Source organism: Ixodes scapularis, unplaced genomic scaffold (genome assembly GCF_016920785.2).
Source record: "Ixodes scapularis isolate PalLabHiFi unplaced genomic scaffold, ASM1692078v2 PGA_scaffold6__148_contigs__length_123643588, whole genome shotgun sequence".
Classification (NCBI taxonomy): Eukaryota; Metazoa; Arthropoda; class Arachnida; order Ixodida; family Ixodidae; genus Ixodes; species Ixodes scapularis.
The window spans coordinates 3,454,022-3,476,537 of NW_024609881.1; the positions used below are offsets into that span (position 1 = coordinate 3,454,022).

Below are 22,516 nucleotides of genomic sequence, written 5' to 3' on the forward strand. Positions count from 1 at the left end.
ATGCCACACAGCAGCACATGTTCGGTTGCAAGCCATGCTAGAACATGTACCATTTTTACGAAGTACATCACAAGTTCCAATGCGTCCAAAATGACACAGGTTACATTTCTTGTACTTACGGAAAAAGTTCAGTCTTGTTTGTGATAGTACTCGCCCCATTTTATGCTACTACCGCTATTCACGAGTACATCCGGGCTTTGTATGTCACATGCCAAGCTTCTCCTTAAAAAAGTTGATATGTGACATGCAAAACAGGGATGTCCTGACAGTTTGCAGGCGCAACTTGATGCAAGTCTTTGCAACATAAAATTACCTGCAATGCAAAAATGTTCCCCAAACTTGTATGGAAAATTTGAACTGTCCTATCTAATGCGAGCACAAACCTGAAAAACAGAACAATGAATCTGTGACATATATACTTAATAGAACAGCCAGGAATGCTATGAGAAAGTGCTCTCATGCTACGTCAAGTTTAGAGATCATTGTACATGTAGGGACGGGGATAAAGGAATATAAACATTTGTAAACATCCTTATGAAACTAATTTCACGCATGGTCGTTTTGGTTCCAAAGCATAGCAACGGACAAATTGCGAAGAAGACTGAACAGTTTGCTGCTTCAAAAATATTTGCATTTATTTTTCTTTTAAATGACTAGAACACATACACAATAAGAAAATATTTCAAGCCGCAAATATATTTGGGGCAGCTCAGCCATCAAAAAAGATATCAAAGTGAGCAGTCTACTAAAGAAAAATGTCACAAAAAATTATGCTGACAAGCTACACCTCGAAAAGAACCATCTTGGCCTATGACAACAAATAGTAATATTAACAATAGAAAAAAAATGAATCTAAACAAGCACCGAATTTCTTTCCACTTCTTTTGGAACTTCGAGACCTCTTGGAGGGCTCCCTGCGCCTTCAGACGCACCAGAGCAACTTTTCTTCAAGACTGCCGGGGCCCCTCCTGTGGGTTCATTGCCATAAGTTGCCTGAAAGAAAGAGCACTTAAATAATGGGCGGGATTATTTAGAGGAAGATGTCTAACAGAAGCTAAGGAGTTCCTGACTCCTTCTTTAACTTCTCTATCGGTTAGTAATCCAATCTGAACGAATTCTAAATCTTGACAAATATACTTTCAAGCCGAGACAAACGCCCTTAATCTGGACAGTCCGTGCACACACCATGAGCCTCCAAGTCTGATCCTTGCATCAAAACAAATTTTGATTGCACAAAAAAAAAAATTTTCACCCCACTGGCATTAGTTCTCAGTAATAACTGGGCACATTTCGGAACTTGCGTGAGCACACAACGCTAAGACATTCTACAACCCGAGACGGAGGCTACAAAGGAGGACAAAGACATCCATCTCAATTGAGACGTATGTCTTCCTAGCCTCCATCCCGGGTTGTAGAATGTCATATTAACCAGCTCGCCTGCCTAGTAACGTTGTACACAACAACACTTCGGTTAAAAAAGGAATTCAGAGTACCAGTCAATGCAATATTACAAAAAAGCTTGCCTGAAGTGCTTAAGCAGAATATTGTGGTTAATATTAGAACACTGAACATTCATGTCTTTTGGTTCATATTACTTATTCTAACTGATAAGCATAGCCCGGTCACAGGTATATTTATGTGCCGCTGCAGAACAAGGGCCCATGCATTTTCAGCCGAGTGATACTAAGGCGGGTTAAAATATAAGTTGCACGTACCGTAGGATGCATAAGTTCTAGTATTGGTTCTATATGACAATATATCTGAGTACCACATTCATACTGATCCTTTCATTATATTGCAACATAATAATAGGATTTAAAAAGAAGCAGTCCTCCCCGCAGCACATCCAATTAATGTGAGTAACGAATTGTAAAGCGAATTGCGAATTGCCAAGCGAATTGTAAATAAGGGTGTCAAGAAATCAGCACATTAACATTAGACCTTTGCCTTTCTTAGTGTAAAGTTTCAACAAAAACATGGTTCAACATGTTCCAGGTTGCTGTTGAAGGTGCCAAACAAACACAAACCCTAAGGCTAATATTCTGCTCTACAAAACATATTTTTTTCCAAATTGCTGTCCAAAGTTAGACACTTTGCTTGATGTAATTGGCAATGCCTCAACGACAGTGTGACCAAGCTGAATGAAACCCTTAATATTTACATGGGAATACTGCAATACGTTCGAGGAATCGTTATGCGTCTGCTATGCTGTTTTTTTTTTTTGTTTTTTTTTTCTTTACAGGTTTGTTTAAAGAAAAGCCATGAAAGCTACACTTATGCGGTTTGTGCGAGTGAGTTATACGCCCAGGGGGACATTACCGGGGTGGCTATAATCTTCGCGATAAGTCGGCTAATTAATTAAAATTCGTTAATTATATTTTAATTAGTGAAAGTAGTCGTATGTTTCCAATTAGATATTTGCTGAGCGTCGTTCAAATCCCCTAGATCAGTAATTTTTGAAGGACTTTGAGCGCGTGAAAAGCGCAACAGTGTGCTGAAGTTACTACTCGTGGAGCAGGTACAAGGCTGGGGCTAGCTAAGAGACGGAAAAATCGCGCGGGCGCCTTACCGCAACCGCTAGCCTCGTGCTCCACAAGTCGTAACTTTATTGTACTACTACACTTCTCACGCGCTTAAAGTGTTTCTGAAAATGACTCATTTAATGGCTTTCGATAACACTTAGCAAGTTTTTAATTGGAACCATATGTCTATTTTCACTAATTAAAAAGTTAAACAATTTTAATTAATTAGCCGACTTATTGCAAAGATTAGCCACCCACATAATGTCGTCCTGGGCGTATAACTCACTCGCACAAACCGCATAAGTGTAGCTTTCATAGCTTTCTTTAAACAAATCTGTAAGAATAAAAAAAATCTTGTATATGTACAGTACTCAGCAAAGGAACACGCGACTGTATTACCTCCTAAGATTACATCAATCTATGATGTAGCGCACAAAATTGTTGCATTCAGCATTAACCGTTCGGCCACCGACAAGTTAGCACGTTTATGAGGTAATAACAGTTTGTGTGTTCCTACAAGTTTCGGAAACATCGCACATTGCCAAAGGAAAACAGTGTTTGAACTTCTTGACTTGTACCCTATACTGTAAACGACTTATTTTTCGCGGGCTCAATATTTCGCGATTGAGGTAAAAGTTGAAGATTTGGAATAATTCGCGGGTTCTAATTTTCGCGATGCGGCGGGATCCCAATATAGATTCCAATGTTTTTACATTTTACCAGAATCGTTCGCGGGACCTATTCTTTTTTTTTTTTTTAATTGTAGGCGATTTGGGAAAATTAGTATCTTTTGAAAAATAAGTCGCCTACAGTCTTCGAAATCTCCAATTCTGAGCCCAATTGGCTTTGCCGGAAATACGTTGAGGAGCACACCACCATTCAAAGGTATGCCAAACTGCTTAGGATGTTGGCAAGGACACGATAACAGATTAAGAACATAATTTATTGCTAATGGCCTTTTATGTCATTAACGCTGTCAAAAATTACTTATCAGTTATTGCTGCTTCCCAGACAAAAATAAATCGCCTATTTATTTCTTCACGAAATGCAATATCCACTTCACAATTCAACCACTTGAAGGAATTAGAACTGTCCATACGACACATTTTTCCAAAGTAAATTCACAGTGCACATTTTCATAACTGAAAGGCACATTCATAGTTACCTCTAAGCCAACTTCAACGCTGCTGGCAGCTCAGCAGGGTACTTTAGGCTGAGACAGCAGTATGTGGCGTACATCAGCTCCATTGCAGAGAGGAAGCTGACGCCTTCGAAGCACCTGGTGCCATCCAGTGGCAGTTGAAGATGCTTCTGCCTGAAAAAAAGTAGATCTTTTTAGACATAAAGGAACGCTGAACCAAACGTTTATGATTGCAATTGTGTTTGAGAGCATTAATACCTATGGCTTTTGGGAGTTATACTATTTTCAAACATGGCACACCTTTTCAGTTTTTATCTGGGGAGATTTTCAGTTTCTTCCGGTTAGCATGTATACCCATGAGTTTTATCACTTTATTCTGGTGATATGTATAGTATCTTCCTTTAATTCACAACGCAAAACCGCACTCTGTTGCGGTGAATGAACTTGATACGCGATGAAAACAAGTCAAATCCCATCCTCTAAAAAAAGAGAACTTGACACACAAAACCCAATTACAATTCACGAGCATGCTCATGAATGTGCGAGGCTGCATGCACAATGCGCGAGTCTGGTCGCATATTCACGAGCAAGCTCGTGATTTGCGAGGTTGGTTAGGTCATGATGGCGAAAATATTTGTTTGAGGGCTCTGCAGTAATTTGTATTGGCAGAGCAAAGCTCTGCCACTATGGCCAGGATTCGAGTCGTCCAATAAAAGAACGTTAGCGCGCGTCGTGCGTACAGCAACTTCCAGTAGAGCTGCACGACGTCGTGCGTGTAGCAATACTCTACATAAAAAGGGTGCCCTTCTCAGGCCATAAACGGGAGTTCACTCTGAGCATGCGCAGCGCTCAGAGAGCTCCAATGTGGCATCGAGTGAATACCACCTATTACATTAGAGGTTTCGACTCGACCGGGGTAATTTCGAAGTATATTCGTCTATCAGTAGCCCGAGTTATTTCGGAAATATCAGTCCCGAAAAAATGCCATCAATTTAGTCCACAAAACACCTGGAGTGACGGAGCATCCGCGGCGCGCACACGAGCATTAGCAAGACGATGATTGATTACTGGCACAGCGCGGATAAGTTTACTGGGCGACTCAAAATATCGCACGATAATGCGTAGCTATTTCTAAGATGCAAAAGCCTGCATTATTTCTCTGCATCAAGCAGGTGCCACCTTTATTTGACCGCATATTCGAAAAGCTGCCAAGAACGCTCACACGGTCGAGAAGCTGAGAAACGCAGTGCTCCGCTATGCCCTTCAGACGCATAAAAAAAAAAGTTAAAAAAAAGCCTCCTTTATCGAACGCTGTATTGAGAATATATTACGCTTTCGACCTTAGGAATATACTTCGTTCCTTAAAACATAAATGACCAATGTTCACGTCTTCTAACCCGATCTTCCCTCATTCTCCAATTGCCCCATCCCCCTCCCCGATCAAGCGCTGAACTTTGAACCATGTGAGGTTGAAGTTAGCGGCGAATCTAGTGTAATTCGACGCGCTAAAGTCACGCATGTTGACAGCGGCTTGGCATAATAATGCGGGAATATTGAGGAAACCGTGCTCTCCTAGTACCCAACTACTAAATAGGGTCGGGCAGTATGTCGGCCCGGATCAGGAACTATAAAAGGCCTAGTTTTATGCGGCTGGGAAGACGAGACGCTGCACGATGGGCATCCCGAACTAGGAATATACGACACCTATAGAGATAGTAAACTAACACTGGCGTTAGGAACAACTTAGCGTATACGTACCTTGGAAAACGAAGCCGTCTACGCACCGTAGAACGCCGCTGACGACGCGACAACAACGCCCAACTCGCCTTCCGAACGGGTAGCAGCATTCCGCAGCCCCCGGGCCTAGAGCACTATACAGCTCCTACGGAGCAGAGTAGCGCAATCCTTTGAAGCCCGTGTTTTGCCGACAACATGGCCGACAGAGCGGCTCGGCGCGAGTCGCGTGGCACTCAGGGTTCCAGGAGGCGGCCCGCCCTATGGGAGAATACATGGAGATCGACATAACACGGCTGATTAAAAATGAACGGCGAGTTTACACTTTTCAAAACTAGTCTGTCGTGAAGTTAATAAAGCAATAAACACTTTATCAAACTCTCAATAATATCGGATGCGTGCGTAAATTTTGAGAAGGCAATTTCCAAGGCAATGGCGTTTGAAGCAGACGATTTTTGCTCGCAGCGGAGATGGGCTTTTCGGGTTGGCCGGAGCGGGTCACGTGACTGGTGTGACGTCGCCGTGTCGTCTGCTGCATGATGCCGCTCAGGCAATTTTTTAAAAAAAGTCAGGTCCTTGCGGGGCACAAAACTTAGCGCGAATTATTCTAAAGTGTTCCATTATTATGTCAAAAACGATTGCGATTCCGTATATTCCCACAACACTGAAGAAACAACGATTTTCTCACGTTCTCCATGCATTTCTGACCGCAGTTGGAACATCCGGGCATTCGCCGCTAGCCGCCGAGAGGCGGCGTTCTAGATTGCGCTACTCTGCTCCGAAGGAGCTACATAGACGCTTTGTAGCAGCTGTGCATGGGCACCGCCATCACTGACCTTCAGTTTTTGTTTCCCCATATTACGTTCACTTCACTTCATTATTACCATAGCAGGCCAGGTTATTGCCATCTTAGATTTTATTCGGTCTTTCTCCCCAGCATTGGCTTTTGTGGAGGCTCGTCCACACCAATTTCAGTGGCTGGGTATCTCGGTAAAACAAGAGAAGGTCAGCAATGGCGGCTGTATTCTGGCGCGTGTGTAAAGCGTCTATAGTGCTCTACCAGCTCTACCCGGGCCCACGCCGGCCGGCAGCGGCTTGCGCATGCGCGGGAGAGAGATGTCTTCCTTCGCGCGGCGTAACTCGGCTCACGGGCGCTGTACTTCCGCGGTCTGATTGAGTTCCATAAAAATTCCTGGATATCCGGCACTTTTGGGCGCGTTCAATTCGCTTATACCAGTTGAACAGACTATAAACTGTAATCTTGTAAGGCTTTTTTTATTGATACGGATAAGCTCATACTTATTGCTTAAATAGCACATTTCAATGCATATGGTACAGTTCCCGTTCTTGAAAGCAAACAGCACATTATGTGCATTTCCAGAAAACGGGACATGTTCTATTCGGTTTTTCCATGTAGATTGATGGAATTTCCTAACAGTGTAATGGCCTCGTGGCGATGAGGAAAGCAGGTGGAAACGTTTGCCGTTGATCGACGCCCTTGTCACCGCCTGGCCGCTCGAAACGCAAAGGTGGTCCGTAAACCACGTGACCCCGATCGAGCAGTTGAAAACTCTCCGTAATGTAGACTCTCCAGTATGGGTGCAATGCCTTCGCCCTCTCACCTGCATCTCCAGCGCGCCTTGAACTAAGTGTGATAAATACTATCGCTATCGAGAGTAGACCCCGTCTCAACGGCGTACTCCCGGCCCGCAGGTGGCGCCCCCCGGCTGTGGACGGACCAGGCGTACCTCGACGTGCAGACCCGGGGTGACCTGTCGAGCCTGCAGTGGTACGAGAGTCCCCTGCGGTACCGGCCGGCCTCGGACGACCGGGTGCTCTGTAGCGTCTACTACGCGCCCCTCAACTTCCGTGACATCATGCTGGCCACGGGCAAGCTGCCTCCTGACGCCCTCCCCTGTAGGTGCACGTCGCTTACCAAAGATACAGATCGGTTTTAGTCCTTCAGAGGGAGAGGTTTGTCTCCCGCAGTGACGGACATAAAAAGATCCTTTTCGAAATTCAGTTCGGCAACTTTGATCACTATCGACATCCGAGGAATAGGTTGTTACCGTTAACGGCTCTATATTCTTAGGCTCGTCATTTCGCGAATTTCACGCGTTTGCTGCTCCGGCAAGAGTGGCAAGCGGAGTGCCGGGTTTTTTGACTCAGGCTTTTAACGGCTCTGAGAGTTGGATTCGCAAGATGAGAGCTTACTGTCCCACGGAGAAGCTCTAAAGTACCTCCGGTTGTAAATTCGAAATCGCCGGAATATTGCATAACCGGATACACCAAAATGAAACAGAAGAACAAAACAGGAGAACTTTTTGCTTTCAATATTTTCAATCGATGCTTCTAAACCCGTACAGCTCGAATGCACCGTACATGCTACCGCCAGTGAATTCAGAAAACCCTGCGCACCGACCCTTATTTGGATAGCAAAACCCGACCTCTGGAAAGCACCTATTGGGGAAAAAACCGACAGTCAAAAGGTTAAAGAGCAGCTGTCTGGGCTCTGCAAGTTGCGCATTCTCCCGTCCTTCTACCAATTGATGAGAGGGGTCGCTCATTGCATCTCGGGTTGCAGGCGCCCTGGCGTCGTCGGACTGCGTGTTGGGGCTGGAGTTCTCCGGGCGGGACCCCTCGGGGCGCCGGGTGATGGGCTCGGTGGCGGCCGGGGGCATGGCGACCACCGTAGCGGCCGACCCGGACTTCCTGTGGGAGGTGCCGGCGGACTGGAGCCTGGAAGAGGCGGCGACGGTGCCCGTCGCCTACTCGACGGCCTACTACGCCCTGCTGGTGCGGGGCGCCATGCGTCCCGGGGAGGCCCTGCTGGTGCACTCAGGCAGCGAGGGCGTCGGCCAGGCCGCCATCGCCATCGCCCTCTCCATGGGCTGCACCGTCTTCACCACCGTCGGTGGGTGGGACCCTCCTTACTTCAACGCCCCGGGGAGGTCTTAAGACATAACGAGGATAATGAGACCAAAGGAAGAGCAGAAAAAACAACCGCATCTCCACGTGGTGAATGATGTTGATTGGGGCGAAGCTCTGGTGGCGCTTGTCTGCGTTGACGCTCAGCCGCTGCATGCCGAGCCTTTCGTTCGCTTTCATCCATGTCACGCTGCGGTCAGATGCTCAAATGCGTATATAACCACGTTCCATACCACACATTCTCGATGAAAACGAACGAAAGGCTCGGCATGCTGCGGCTCAGCGTCTCCGCAGACAAGCACCACTAGAGCTTCGCTCCAATCAACATCATTCACCACGTGAAGATGCGGTCGTTCTTTTTTTTTTTTTTTTGCCCTACACAAGCACGGGAGCAGGGGAGCACGTGCTCACGTGCTCGTAAGCACGTGAGCGCGTGAGCTCACGAGCAGCAACACGTGCACCCGACGGCGGACGGACATACGGACAAGGCTAGCCCCTAAAGGGGTATCCACACGAAGGAGAAATCCGCCCTTTTCCTCCGCGGATCGTGCATCACGTGAGACATACGTCATCCCTTTTTGACGCCTCGCGGCGCGTTCTCCTCTGTGGCGGAGGCGCGGAGGTTTTGTGCTGACAGCACGAAAGCTCCGCGAGTGCACGCGGCGGAGCCGGGGACGGAGTTTCGAGGGATGTTGACGTCACGACATCCGTCCGCGGAGTTCTCCTTCGTGTGGATACCCCTTAAAGGGGGATCCACACGAAGGAGAAATCCGCCACGTTTCTCCGCGGATCGCGCATCACGTGAGACATACGTCATCCCTTTTTGACGCCTCGCGGCGCGTTCTTTTCCATGGCGGAGGCGCGGAGGCTTTGTGCTGAAAGCACGAAAGCTTCGCAAGTGCACGCGGCGGAGCCGGGGACGGAGTTTCCCGGGATGTTGACGTCACGACATCCGTCCGCGGAGTTCTCCTTCGTGTGGATACCCCTTAAAGGGGTATTCACACGTGGGAGAAATCCCGGGGGTTTCTCCCCGGCACGCGCGGATCACAAGATGAAAACGCGAGGCTTTTGCACATCGCAAAGCCTGACGTTTTCGTCGTGGGATGCGCGTGCCGGGGAGAAATCTCCGGGATTTCTCCCTCGTGTGAAAGAATACGGATGATAAGTTGGGCGTCTTCACTTTGCTGCGACGAGTCGAAGTTCTTCGATTGTTTGTGAACTCGATCTATTTCTAAGCATTGCACGACGCTGGCGCTTTTCTGCGAAGTAAGCTAGAAAAGACTTGGATTGAGACCTTACGGAGGGTGTTTTGCCCGCTAGACGGACCCGTCGAGACCATCTACTAGGACCACCAATGTCCACGTCTATTCCCCGCCATTCTAAAGCGGCCAGAAAAAAAGGTACCTTTAGAATATCATCTTAAATCTATGACCTAAGCGGGCTGCCTGTATTTTAATTTTGTCGAATTTATTTCGAGGAGACTACGAACCATTTACTGTACCACTCACCCTATAGTCCACGCCCGGTATACTGGATCGAAGGGCGTTTTACACACGATTCCACGTTTGTCTACGCCAAGTGTGGGCACTGCACGTGTGCAGAAACCAGATTCGAATGAAGTGAAGTATCTGCGTCTGCACAGCGTCGCCACCGCGGCGGCACGATATCGGAGCCGTGCACTGGTGTAGTCTCAAAAAGCAAATCTCGGTTGAAAGAAAACATTTTGCTTGAATAGTCTTTACCTGGTGCCCAGTCTACGTGTAAAAAAATCTTAAGCAAAGCACATCTTGGCAATTGCCTTTTGCATTAGCTTTCAAAAACAAAAAGCTTGTATTGTACATAAATCACCATTAACATACCCAGACATCAACTAAATACCTATCTCACGTCTTATTGTAATAAGCAATCCAGAAAAAGAAACCTTGTATACTCTTCCTGTAGATACTCTGTACTGCATAAAATTAACTTTTAAAGGTGTATAGTCTATTGGCCATAATATAGCACCTGAGACTGGGGTGCCGAAAAATGAAGAAACTTTAGTTGAAGAAAAAGACAACAGTAGGAGAACGTCTCAAATGCAGCTAAAATCATTCATCTTTTTCCCTCGTTATGTACACCCGGTGCTGATGTCACCGACTTCTTGACGGATACACTTTTACTGGACACAACAACCGAATGACCTTCTAACATCAAGGCATTGATACCAGTACACCCATTCATCTAAACTGTACAACTTTTTTTACAATGGCTATGACTTAACGACAGTTTATTTTACAATTCAAAACAAAATCCACTAAAAAAATTCAGGGCAGACGGCAATACAGAAGCACACCAATCTTGTATACTGAAGATAAAAACCAAATCGGCTCCCTCATAAAAAAAATGATGTAATTTGTTTGTTGTTGTTTATTTCTTCGACCAAAGTTTATTTCTTTTTTCCACCAGTCTCGGGTGTTACATTATGATTAATTATCACCAGATCGCCTACACACTCAGTTCTTTCACTAATGTTTTTCACTTACTAAAGCCCAAGAAATGTGGTACATACTACGAGCCCTTTAATGCCTAAGCACCGGAGGGGGTACGAAAACAAAACCTGTGGGGATAATAGAAGTGCCGATCCCTGGCATCCATACTGCTCACGCTGTCCGCTCGGCGTCGCCTGCAGATTATCAGGAGAAGCGGGAGTTCCTGAAGCGGCGCTTCCCACAACTGCAGGACCGCAACTTTGCAGACTCTTGGGACCTGTCCTTCATAGAGCACATCCTCCGCGAGACCGAGGGCAGGGGTGAGTCGGCGTTTTGTGTTTGCCCCGAGACCTCGGGCCTCAACGGCCCTCCCGATTACCGCGTTTACCGGACGAAAAGACGGTGCGAAAGAAACGGCTAGCTTCGTGAGCTTGTGGAAGTAAGCTAAGGACGCTCTCGTGCACGCCCAGGGGTGGACCTGGTGCTGAACTCACTGGCCGAGGAGAAGCTGCTGTCGAGCGTGCGCTGCCTGGCCACCCACGGCCGCTTCCTGGAGGTCGGCAAGTTCGACCTGTCTCAGAACAACACCGTGGTCATGGCGGTGTTGCTCAACGCCCTGTTCGGGGACGACCCCCGAGTGTCGGCGGACAAGCGCCGTGTGGCCCAGCTGGTGCGCGAGGGCGTCGCCTCGGGCGCCGTGCGGCCCCTGGACGCTGTCCGCTTTGCCCGGGACCGCGTCGAGGAGGCCTTCCGCTTCATGGCCTCCGGCACGCACATGGGCAAGGTGGTGCTCGAGGTGAGTGCCCCACGCCACTCGCCACATCGTTCTGGCCAGTGTTACAGCAGCGCTTTCTTCCTCGTAAAACGTCGCCCAAAGACTGTCTTCAGGTACCTTGTAAGCATAAGTATGAAGCAAAGATACTTGCAACATACTTGAGGCCTTTCTGCGGGTAATTCTGCTGTCCTCCCTGCAGCGAGTGTCTTTTCGCACTCGGTAGCAAGCAGTCAAATTTGTGACTGCTTGCGACCGAGTGCATGATGACCTCTCGCCATATCCTACGACAGGACACGCTGGCGCCATCTATGAGGTAGCCCTGGAGCTAGGTTTTACTAGAGCGAAGGTTACACAGCATTTGCGAACTCAAATGTACATACACTATGTACGTGAAACGGTTGTTTACAACGCTGCCCGATTGCCCTTTGAACAATAGTGAAAGAATGATGTGTAGCAAAAAAAGGGGAAATATATGGCAATCGCGTGTGTTCCACGGCTAGCCGACAGATGGCACCACTGCGCTCTCTCGTCGTTAGAAAGCCTACATTGCAGAGAGGTTCCAACTGCTGGATCGGGGTCATGTGATTTATATTTGCAATACAAGCTGCGAGGAGGTGACAGAAGAGTCGGTCATCTGCGAGCGTCTCTGCCTTTCCACTCGCTTTCCTTATTGCCACTCGAAACCACGGCGCATGCGCAGTTGAGATCAATCTCCGCCGGAGGCGTCCGCCATTGAATTGCAAACGCTCCCCGTGGTTTGAGATGCACCCTCTCCACTTCTAGGTTTTATTCTCGTACTAAGAGATCACGAGGGGTGGTAATGCACTCGGTAGTAAGTAGTGTAAGTGTGTGAACCGACCTTTAGACAGCACAATAGCGCACAGTGCACTAGGCTGCAAGCAAATTTTAGTGTGTGAACCTGCCACCAACTCATGTTTACAAACAAACCGAAGCGCCTCTACCGGACGCCACCGGCGCCGCGCATGCGCAGTTGGGGTGTGGGCAAGAAGCTCGCCGTCGCCCATAAACAAACCATTGAAATGCGATGTTGTCGGCGTCGGTGTGAGTCCCCCTGCCCTTTTTCGCGTTCGAATTGTTGATTCTACGTCCTCTTGGCGATGTCTGACTATCTTGAGCGGCGTCAGCGAAATTACCGAGGCTCGTTACACCGCAAAACTTCGCGTGAATAATGTGACATGCAGCGATTCATTCCGCGTGGACGCCGCAATATGTACGCTAATGCTTGATTCGCACGATGAGATTTCGCTCGCAATTTTCAGTCGCGACGCCGCTCGGGCTGCATAAGCGTGAACCGTAGTTGAGATGGTCGACGTCGATACTGAAAATCGGAAGCAGAATCGGACCAAGTGAATTAGGCATAACAAGTCGGTGATGGTCACTGGTTACAATGATCAACATCTTCATGTATCTGCTGTTTACATCCCCCAGCCTGCTTACCAACCTTCAAATTTAAGTCTTTTGAGGCCTTCACTTACTTCTTATCGCAAGTACCTGGACAACACTTGGTCTACGGGCCGGCATGGTCTAAGAGAGCAGACGACAAGCAGAAACGTTGAAAGAGCAGACAACAGTTTGAACGATCAGAAGGCCGTTTGAACTTGAAGACGCACTGAACGTAATCCGCAGGTGGTCCGCACAACGTGGTGGTTTTCTAGCGTTCATGTTGGAACAAAACAAATAAATCTGATGACCACAAATATCCGTGAATTCAAACCCAAAGTGCTTCCCATCCAAGCAATCGTTGTCCGACGGCGTCTGCTTTTCCCTTTTCACGGCACATATCCAGATCCTCGGACGAACCGAGCACGTGAAAACTGACCTTCAAAACTTTTCTCGACACGTTTGGTACGGCCCCAGTCGCGGCGTTTTGACGAGAAGGCGTGTTTTTGTCTGGTTCCTTTCAAAACCACGCAGGAATCATACTTGGGTAGTAATTCAATTACAGTAATTAAATTACTGTAATTTAATTACTTTTCCTAGTAATTTGTAATTGTAATAATTACTTTTGGCTGAAAGGAATTGTAATTGTAATTTAATTACTTTCTAGCATCAGTAATTGCTAAATTTCAGGCACAATTACAATTACTTTTGCAAGATTTTGCGGCGGTGGCGCTTTTCCCCCCTGGCCACGGCGACGAGAGCACAACCGAAGCAATAAAAGAGAGAGTCTCCCAACCTGCTCAAAAAAAGGGAAAAGGGAGGCTGGGATAGAACGGAATGAAGGATTTTGTAGACTGCAAAACGATTTAATGAAGAATTTCAGAAATAATTTGATAAATGAGGGCTTCATTCGCGTCCGTTTTCGTTCCTGTCGTAGTTGAATCTGACTCTTCGTCTCGTTCGCTTCCTGTTGCTCCTGTTTCTAGGGGTCTTTCTTATTTCTCATTCCCACACGGGGGTATGGGGGTCGAAGTCGAGCTGGTTGGCTCCGATCACATCATCCGGTCGAGGCGGGGAGGTTCGAAGTTTTCCTTACGCGTCTTCGCCGCTAGCATATTCGCTTACATATTTCAGTCAAGTTTGGGGACTTTTTTGTTCATGTAATTATTCTCTTTTCTCTATGAGTTTTCACGTCTTTCTCCTCTATCTCGTATGTTGGTACCACTAACAGAGGGTCGTGCTACTCTAATATCGAGGCGAAGAAGCGCAGTTTAGCAACAACAGTTGGAAGTAAGGCAGGGTGAGTCGTCTTAATTAGACCTGCTGCTTCTTTGCTTCTTCGCCTGACATGACGATCCTAAATTTATTATATATCTCAGGAGCTTTTTTTTTTTTGTTTTTTGGTGTTACCGTGCACTGAATTAACCCAGAATCCCTGGCAAGAGAGTTGCTGCTATTGTGACACTAGTTTTGTGGAAGCGACCGCAGTTCGCGTGCTACGGTTACCCACATCCGACATGTTACAAGTCCACAGACAGGGAGAGGCAGCGAATCACCGAGTTTTATGATACCAGTACTGTCGCATATTTGTTTCCTTGTATTATTTTTAAGTTTATTTTTTGTTGGTTTGACTTGGATACCATTTGCACAAGCTCTAAAGAGATTCACCTCGCACCTGTGAATTTTGTCGCCATTTATTTTTATTTTTTGAGAATATAAGAAATCAGAAGTTCATTACTCCAAACTATTAAGTTCTATAATCCATTTAACAAATTTCATAAAAGAAAAGTACAATGCGTGACATTTATACAGCGGCCATATAACTCGTTTACAGTTATATGGCCCAAGGTGGGTAACTCTCAGAAATAAGTAATTGTAAAGTAATTGCATCACTTTTAAAAAGTAATTTGTAATTGCAATGAACTACTTTCGCGTAGTAGTAATTGTAATTGTAGTTAAACTACTTTGGGGGCTAAGTAATTGTAATTGTAATTAAATTACATTTTGAAAGTAATTTACCCATGTATGGCAGGAATACACGTCTGGCATGGGGACTTCTGCCCACAGTTCCAGACCGGAAGTGCGACCGAAGCGCCACCACCGCGCCGTGACGTAACAGAGATGAGTTCGTGTATAGACTCTATAGGCAGGTTCACACACTAAAATGCTTGCAGCCGAGTGCACTGTGCGCTATTGTGCCGTCTAAAGGTATAGAGTGATTCGGAAGATTGCCATTGTGTTGCGTTTTGATCCGCCCTGGAGCGCCGCCGATTCCTTCGTCGCCCGACTTGTCCCACCACGTTCGGTGGACGGTCGGAGGCACTGCTGACTGCAGCCCAGCAAAGCTCCTCAATGTTTCAAAAGCTCTTTGAGCGTTAAACTTGCCAGTGCACGAGGCCCGTGCCTCGTGCGGCAAAAGAAAAGGGTGGTGCGGCTCTGGCAGGTGGCGGGTTCGAATCCCGGCCGAGGTGCCCGCAATCTGACGGACGCTTATTGCGGAGAAGGCGCCGTGTAACCGAGCTTCCGGTTGCACGTCAAAAGGTCCCCAGGTGGTCGAAATTATCCCTCAGTCCTCCGCTGGGGCGTGCCAGATACCCGTCGTTGGTTTGGCACGTAAAACCCCCAAGTTTGACTTTTGTGCGGCTCTGAAATGAGCCGCCCTTGGAAGCGAATGGCGGCTGAGCACCCGTTATTGGCGCGGATTTTCTTTTTGCCCCAGAACAACCTCGCGGTTTTACGTACTTGAAAGAAACAAGAAGCGTGAATTTTGCCGAGGGGCCTAACGACCCAACGCGTCCTCTCCCAGATGCGGCCCGAGGAACCGCAGCGGCAGACGATGGCGGCCACGCCCCTCTCGGTGGAGGCCCAAGCTCGCACCTACTTCTTCGAGGACAAGAGCTACGTGGTGGCCGGGGGCCTGGGCGGCTTCGGCCTGGAGCTGGCCGACTGGATGGTGGCCCGGGGCTGCCGCAGGCTGCTGCTCACGGCCCGCTCGGGCGTCCGCACGGGCTACCAGCGCCTCTGCCTGCACCGCTGGCAGATGGCCGGCGCCAAGGTGGCCGTGAGCCGGGCGGACGCGGCCACCGAGGAGGGCGCCAGGGCGCTGCTTCAGGAGGCAGCCGCCCTCGGCCCCGTGGGCGGCGTCTTCAACCTCGCCCTGGTGGGTGGCGCCTGGCGGCGACGAACGCGTCTGACTCTTTTTGAAATCCGGTGCCATCTGGTGGCGCGAAAAGCAGTTTCACTTTTTGGCAAACTAATGGCAGTCAAGAAGCTGTATTTTGTCGAGCGCCACCCCGTCCCTTTCGCGCGTCAATGGCAGATGAGAGTAGATCCTTTCCGAAATTTATTGATTTTTTCGGCTCAAAAAGTATTTTCACCTTTGACAACCTAATGGCAGTCACGAAGTTGTATTTTGTCGGGCATCGTCACTTTCGCGTGTCAGTGGCAGACGAGAATTGGTTCTTCGATCGAGGTACTTTTTTTCGATTGACGAGCGCCTTCTGGGGTATCGTTTGCGAACTACAATTGAAGAGCGACCCAACGTCGTCCCAGCGTTCTTCACATCCGTCAGAACACATTCGAATCGTACCACTGTACCGGTTTCTGTTGCCTTTTTTACGCCCCGTGCTACTTATGCTAGAAACGGAACCGTCAACAAAAACGAAATTTACGCAGATGGGTGCCGACAATGTTGGTCATGCTATACAGTGCCCTCTATCAATGGCGGCAACAGAAAGCAAAGTTTAAAGGTGAGAGCGTATGCATGCGCAGAGGCTTACTGGACAGGTGTGACCTTGCGGGAAGAGCATTGCCCAGATCTATTCTGTAGGCCTAATAATTGTCATTTCTTCCTAAGAAACTGGTGTATGTTAATCTTTCGTAAAAAAAGCTCCCCTTTAGAGACTTCAGCCTCTGTTATACTCCGACGTCGAGCGTAGCAAATGCGGCGTACCGCAGCGCACATGGATACTGATTGGTCGGAGATATCGACTTCCTGCTTGCCAGCCAATAAAACGCGCGCGCTCTGCACTACGCTGCGTTCGCTGCACTCAACGTCGGGGTCTAACAGAGCCTTTAAAGGGGGAACGATCGATTCCGAGAGACGCACAACGACAACTTGGGAGACTGTTGTGTCGTAGTTCCGGTTTCTGTATTAAGTCTGTCAACCTTGCACTCTTTGTGTCGCTATATAAGCACGTGTTGATATATTAAAAGCAACTCAACACCAGTTGTTCAACTGCAACCACGTGCTCGTCACTTAGGCCTCGGTCGCTACACCACAGAGACGCACGACGGTGCATTCGCGGTTAATCGCCCCATGTCCTTTCACCCGCTGCGTCTCCTGCAAGGGCGACGGTCGCATCTCCCGCAATACTTGCATTTAGAACTTTGGGTCCGTCACGACACTCTGCTTTGCAAGCGGAACATCTACAGTTACTCTAGTCGCGGGGAAACGCGAATGCGTGAGCCTTTCCCGAGAGGGCGTGTGTGTGGAGCGCAGGTGCTGAGGGACGCCCTACTGGAGAACCAGACGGCGGAGGCGTTCGAGGCGGTGTGCCGTCCCAAGGTGGCCGGCACCCTGCACCTGGATGCGGTGTCCCGGGAGCTGTGTCCCCAGCTGGACCACTTCGTGGCCTTCTCGTCTGTGTCGTGCAGCCGGGGCAACAAGGGCCAGACCAACTACGGCTACGCCAACTCCATCATGGAGCGCGTCTGCGAGACAAGGGTGGCCGACGGACTGCCCGGTGGGTGTCTCTTGCTCCGGTCCACGGGTTCTCGGACTTTGCGATCTTGAGAAACTAGGATTCTGCGTATTCAATTAGCGGTTTCCTTTAATATGTCGTTCCATATTGGCTTCGAGGTGAACCGCAATATTCATACTTATCGAAGTATTGATTGCAGCGGGTTCGCTGGTATTGCTTCGCCGCGGTGCACACGTGCTCGTTGAGAAGTGCCCGCAACTGGGCTAACCCGCCGCGATGAACGCTTCGAAAAGTGCAAATATCGCAGTTCACCTCGAGGCAGATGTCGAATAGCGTGTCATTCGAAACTACTATTAGGAAATTTTAACATTCGCACAACAGTACTTGAATGACAGCTGAAGAACTCCTCCTAAACTCGGCAAAGATGAGATAAAGCAGTTCGAAGCCTACAAATACCCGTAAACAGTAATATCTTCACAGTAAGAAGTGTTTGGCTCATACGTGTGCATCAGTGGGTGGGTCGAATTTTCCGAAGTAGTGCTTAAATTTGCTCAAAACTTTCGCTTAGGTGCAGGAGCAGTCAGGGAAATGGTTTGGGGAACCCATGAGGGTACTCTGGGAAGCCCCTGAGCTCCTAGGAACCTCTAAGCTCTAGGACATGGTGTAAGATACTCTTCTGTGCATCTATCGAAGATACCACGCTGTGCTCGCAATCTTCTCAAAATTCGAGCTCGTCTAATCGTCTCCTTCGTTAACACTTTTACTGTGTACCACTGCCCCACAGATGGACACGTCGCTCGTCACAACGATGGCCGGAACAGCCGCAATCGTATCAAATACTTCTTTCCTGGCACGAGATACTTGAAAAGCATTATGTTATTGTTTTAATGTAAATTTCATCGTGCTACACTTATTCAGCGAAATCTCACGGACGAAAGTCCCAGCCATGGTTTAAGGTACTACTCTTTAGGTGAGGACACGCAGCACGGTGAATGCATCGACGCGATCGACTGCATAAAGTCTTGTTGGCATGTGCCTGAGTAGTCTATGCCAACAGCGTCACCGCTGGTCTGACGGTGCAACTAAGTAAAAGGACACATGGAAACTAAGAAATTGGGGCTCTAATCCACGCCGTGAAGATGGTTGGCCAGCGAAGCTCTGGTATCTCCTGCAAGGATTGCCTCCTGCACTACACCAAATGCCGCCGCTGGTTGTATTGCCGTTTCATTTCCCTTTGCCGCTCCTCGAATTCGCGCTGCTCCTGGGGAGACCTAACTATGCGTGGCATACCCGGGAACGCGACAAAATAGCACGCGACAAACAAGCATGCGTCAGAACAGCACGGTCATGACAGCACGCATCAAAACAGCACGCGTCAAGACAGCACGCGTCAAGACAGCTTGCGTCAAAATAGCACAGCATCAAAACAACACGGCGACAAAACAGCACGACGACAAAACAGCACGGCAACAAACAGCACGGCAACAAAACAGCACAGCGTCAAAATGGCACAGCTACAGGTGATCGACCAGACTACCCGTAACGGTTCATTACCTGTTTTAACGCCGTGCCAAACAGCATGGCGTTAAAACAGCACAGCGACAAAACAGCACGCCTCAATATTGTTGCAGTACAGCATGGGCTGAGCACACCGCTGCCACACGGGCTTTCTGTCTCTTTCTTTTAACAACTAACGACAGCACACATTCATTTATTGTAGACGACATCACCAGCATACGTGCGCGTCAAAAGTATCAGAACCAGGGTGTCGAACCGGAACCGAACCGAACCGAAAACCGGAACAGAACCGTTATTTTTAGCCGAACCGGAACTGAACCGAACCGAAATCTTCGCCGCCATCTTGGAACTGAACCGGAACGGAACCGGAAAAAAATATGACGGTAACCGGTTCAAAACGGTTCACGGTAATTTTTTTTTGTTAGTATTACAAATTTATTATTTGGGAATAAAAAATTGGCACGTTAATTCCTCTAAGTATTGATCAAATCGTCATATACAGAATTCCAATGTATAATAAATCCTGGTTTTTTGCGGCGCTTTCTTATCGGCACTATGAATAGCCATGTGTCACATCGTCACGTGACGTCATAATGTCAAGACATGCTGTCAAGTAATGTCACATCACGTGACCCCGTGACGTCACGTGACTGACCGCGTAAAGTCGATTCAAACTGAGGACGTCGCTAGATCTATTAACGTTGTTGATACCGTGACGTCACATGACATCACAACTTCGCACTGAGAGTCCCATGACACCATGATGTACCCGATTGTCATGATCCCGAGTCAAATGCTCTGGTTCATGACAACCAGTATCGCCAAACATTCGGGTAACGGCTCGTGTTCAACTCAAAAATTACGATGGGCCCGAGTCCCACTAGAGCTAGAAGCAGAAGCAAACGAAAGCGACAAGCCTCAGACACATGCAGCATGTTCGCGATGGTACCTTTATACGGCTTTGAGTTGTTCGGTGCTCGCGAAGTTAGCAGGAGTGTTTACAAGCCTGCAAATGGTACCATCGTGTGCATGATACTCGTGTTTAAGCATAGCCTTCTTTATTCTACAAAGCCTGTCAAATCGCGAAATACTCTGGTTTAAGGCTAGCCGCTGTCGTTTGTTTCTGTTTGTCGCTTTAGTGGGGCTCGGGCCCCATTATAGCCCAACTAAAACTATATCTGAAGATTAGCCCATGCTTCGCTTTGCCAACCCTGCTTATGACTATGATAAACACTGACGCTGCATATATTAGGATCAGATCACGTGGCTGATAGTTCTAATTGCGAGTTGAGGAGGGGAAAGCTGTTTCATTTCTATCTTTCGACTGTCTCTCATTTCTCGGAGGAACAAACTAATGGATGCTTTTGCAAGTTATCAACGTCAGGGATTACAACTTGGCGGTATTTATTGAACTGAAGGTAAACAAAATGCTGCACGGCCCATTTTAGATGTATGCACACCATTGAGGCTCCCAAACATGTTTTCGTTATTGCTGAACTGCCTCAGAAAGTTGTACCGAGAATAGAAGTGTTAAAGGGTCTAAATGTGACGTATTAGTCTGACGTTACATGGAACTATTAGTGTGTACGTGAGGGATAGCTGAAAAGAAAGATCCTAGTGGTCTCACGGGGATAGCCAAACGTTGGCAGCCGCTCTAAGTCTCACAGGAGTGTCGTTCTCAAGTTCTCCAAGTTTCGACCGCCCTGTATTTTGTTTAACCTTCACAGTTTGGTGCAAAGTAAAAGCAAGGAAGAATTACTGTTAACGAGTGACACAAATATAATTGTCGAGTGAACACCACTCAATACGGAGCAGGCAATCCCTGAGGAATAAAAAGTATCTTGAGGAGCAACTAAAAAAAAGGGAGTGGGGAGGGGGGTAGTTTTAAAGCATACTGTGTCGTAAAGATTCCTCTACCGCGCACTTTCGGCGCAGACTAGAAAGCGTGGCCTGGAAACGATAGTGACAGATGGGTAGTTGGTACAACTTTTATTTGTAAAAACACTCTTGCCAGAAAGAACGTTTTCGCCGCGCCAGATACTCGCGCCGTGTCTAACGACGATGCACCAACAAGAAAAATGTGTGCCTCTCAAATACATAGCTTGCACTGAGCGCGAAAATTTTGCAGCGTGCATTTTGCCCCATCGGATTTTATATTCTCAGCAAGAACAACTCGCAATGACAATTAGTATCTAGTGCGATTACGTCACGTGCAAACCGTGTTAAATACTTAAGCTTTCTGGTGAAGTGCGACGTTCGCAACACTAGCAGTAGACGTCCAAGATGTAAAGTTGTGTAGTATTTATAGCAGTCTCGCGATGATATACGGCAGCCTAATGAAATGTTGCAGCACATGACTGATAAAGAACAGAGTCGTGAAGTAAGGTCCCAAAACAAGTGCACGTAAAACCTAAGATAACATTAGTATACTTCGTTTCAGCTTCGGTCCGAGCGCGGCCGATGTTATAAGCCGAAGGGCCGATCAAAAAGCGAAACAAGCACAACGTCATGGCGTGCTTTCTGCAGTTGATAGGACCAGCCGATATTCGCCGTGTCTCTGTGCGCGTTCCTCCACCGGCTAGTCCTATCAGGCACAAAGAGCACGCCATGACGCTCGCTTTTTTGCGCTGTTTGATTGGCCCTTCGGCTCATAACATCGGCCGCGCTCGGACCGAAGCTGAAACGAAGTATAGTATCTCGCGACGTTTCGAGCTGAGGCAAGCTGATGCCCAAAAGTGACTTATATTAGGATTCTAAAAATCTTCATTTGCCCTGCGAGGAATCTATGTTTAATTAGGAATATCATTTTATGCATTTCTATGCATCTCTTTTTGCAGTAAAGCGTTGTGTAAGGGATTATTTAGAAAAAATTGCGTGTCATCTCCTTATTTCTGCACATTTCGTGTATTTGCCTTGCGATATATCATGTGACCACAGTGTTTTTTGGCATACCCTGCAACCCAGTATTTTACACTGCAAAACAGCTAAAAAAAGCACGTTGCCGAAGTCTCAACAGCTGGCGTATTTTCGAGTATCGTCCTTCCGTGTCGGTCTCAGGCGGTTATGTGAACTTCATAAAGTCAAATTTATCGATGATAATACAAATATACTTAATTCCTGTCTGAAGATTTGGCAGCATAACTAGAAGATCCTCACCTCAAAGATATATATGTAAATGCACTTTTAAATTATCTGAAACATGTTCTGCAAATCTTTTTCGGCGCTTTTATCCTCTATAGACACGTTATAGGTGATTTGGAAAAGCTTTAAATAATGTTGTTGTTTTTTTTATTTTGAAGCTAATTCAAATAACTATATGTGTTCCT

At 47.5% G+C, this 22,516-nt stretch overlaps 1 protein-coding gene across 1 annotated transcript in view; it reads left to right on the plus strand.

The window, feature by feature from the left end:
* LOC8032153 (fatty acid synthase-like) overlaps positions 1–22,516 on the plus strand; it is a 191,872-nt gene that overhangs the window by 131,879 nt on the left and 37,477 nt on the right. Inside the window, exons 18-23 of the mRNA XM_040206051.2 lie at positions 7,111–7,314; positions 7,982–8,311; positions 10,994–11,113; positions 11,264–11,589; positions 15,776–16,129; positions 17,471–17,714. Coding sequence (XP_040061985.2) covers positions 7,111–7,314; positions 7,982–8,311; positions 10,994–11,113; positions 11,264–11,589; positions 15,776–16,129; positions 17,471–17,714 — 1,578 coding nt within the window. The remainder of the gene's footprint in view (positions 1–7,110; positions 7,315–7,981; positions 8,312–10,993; positions 11,114–11,263; positions 11,590–15,775; positions 16,130–17,470; positions 17,715–22,516) is intronic.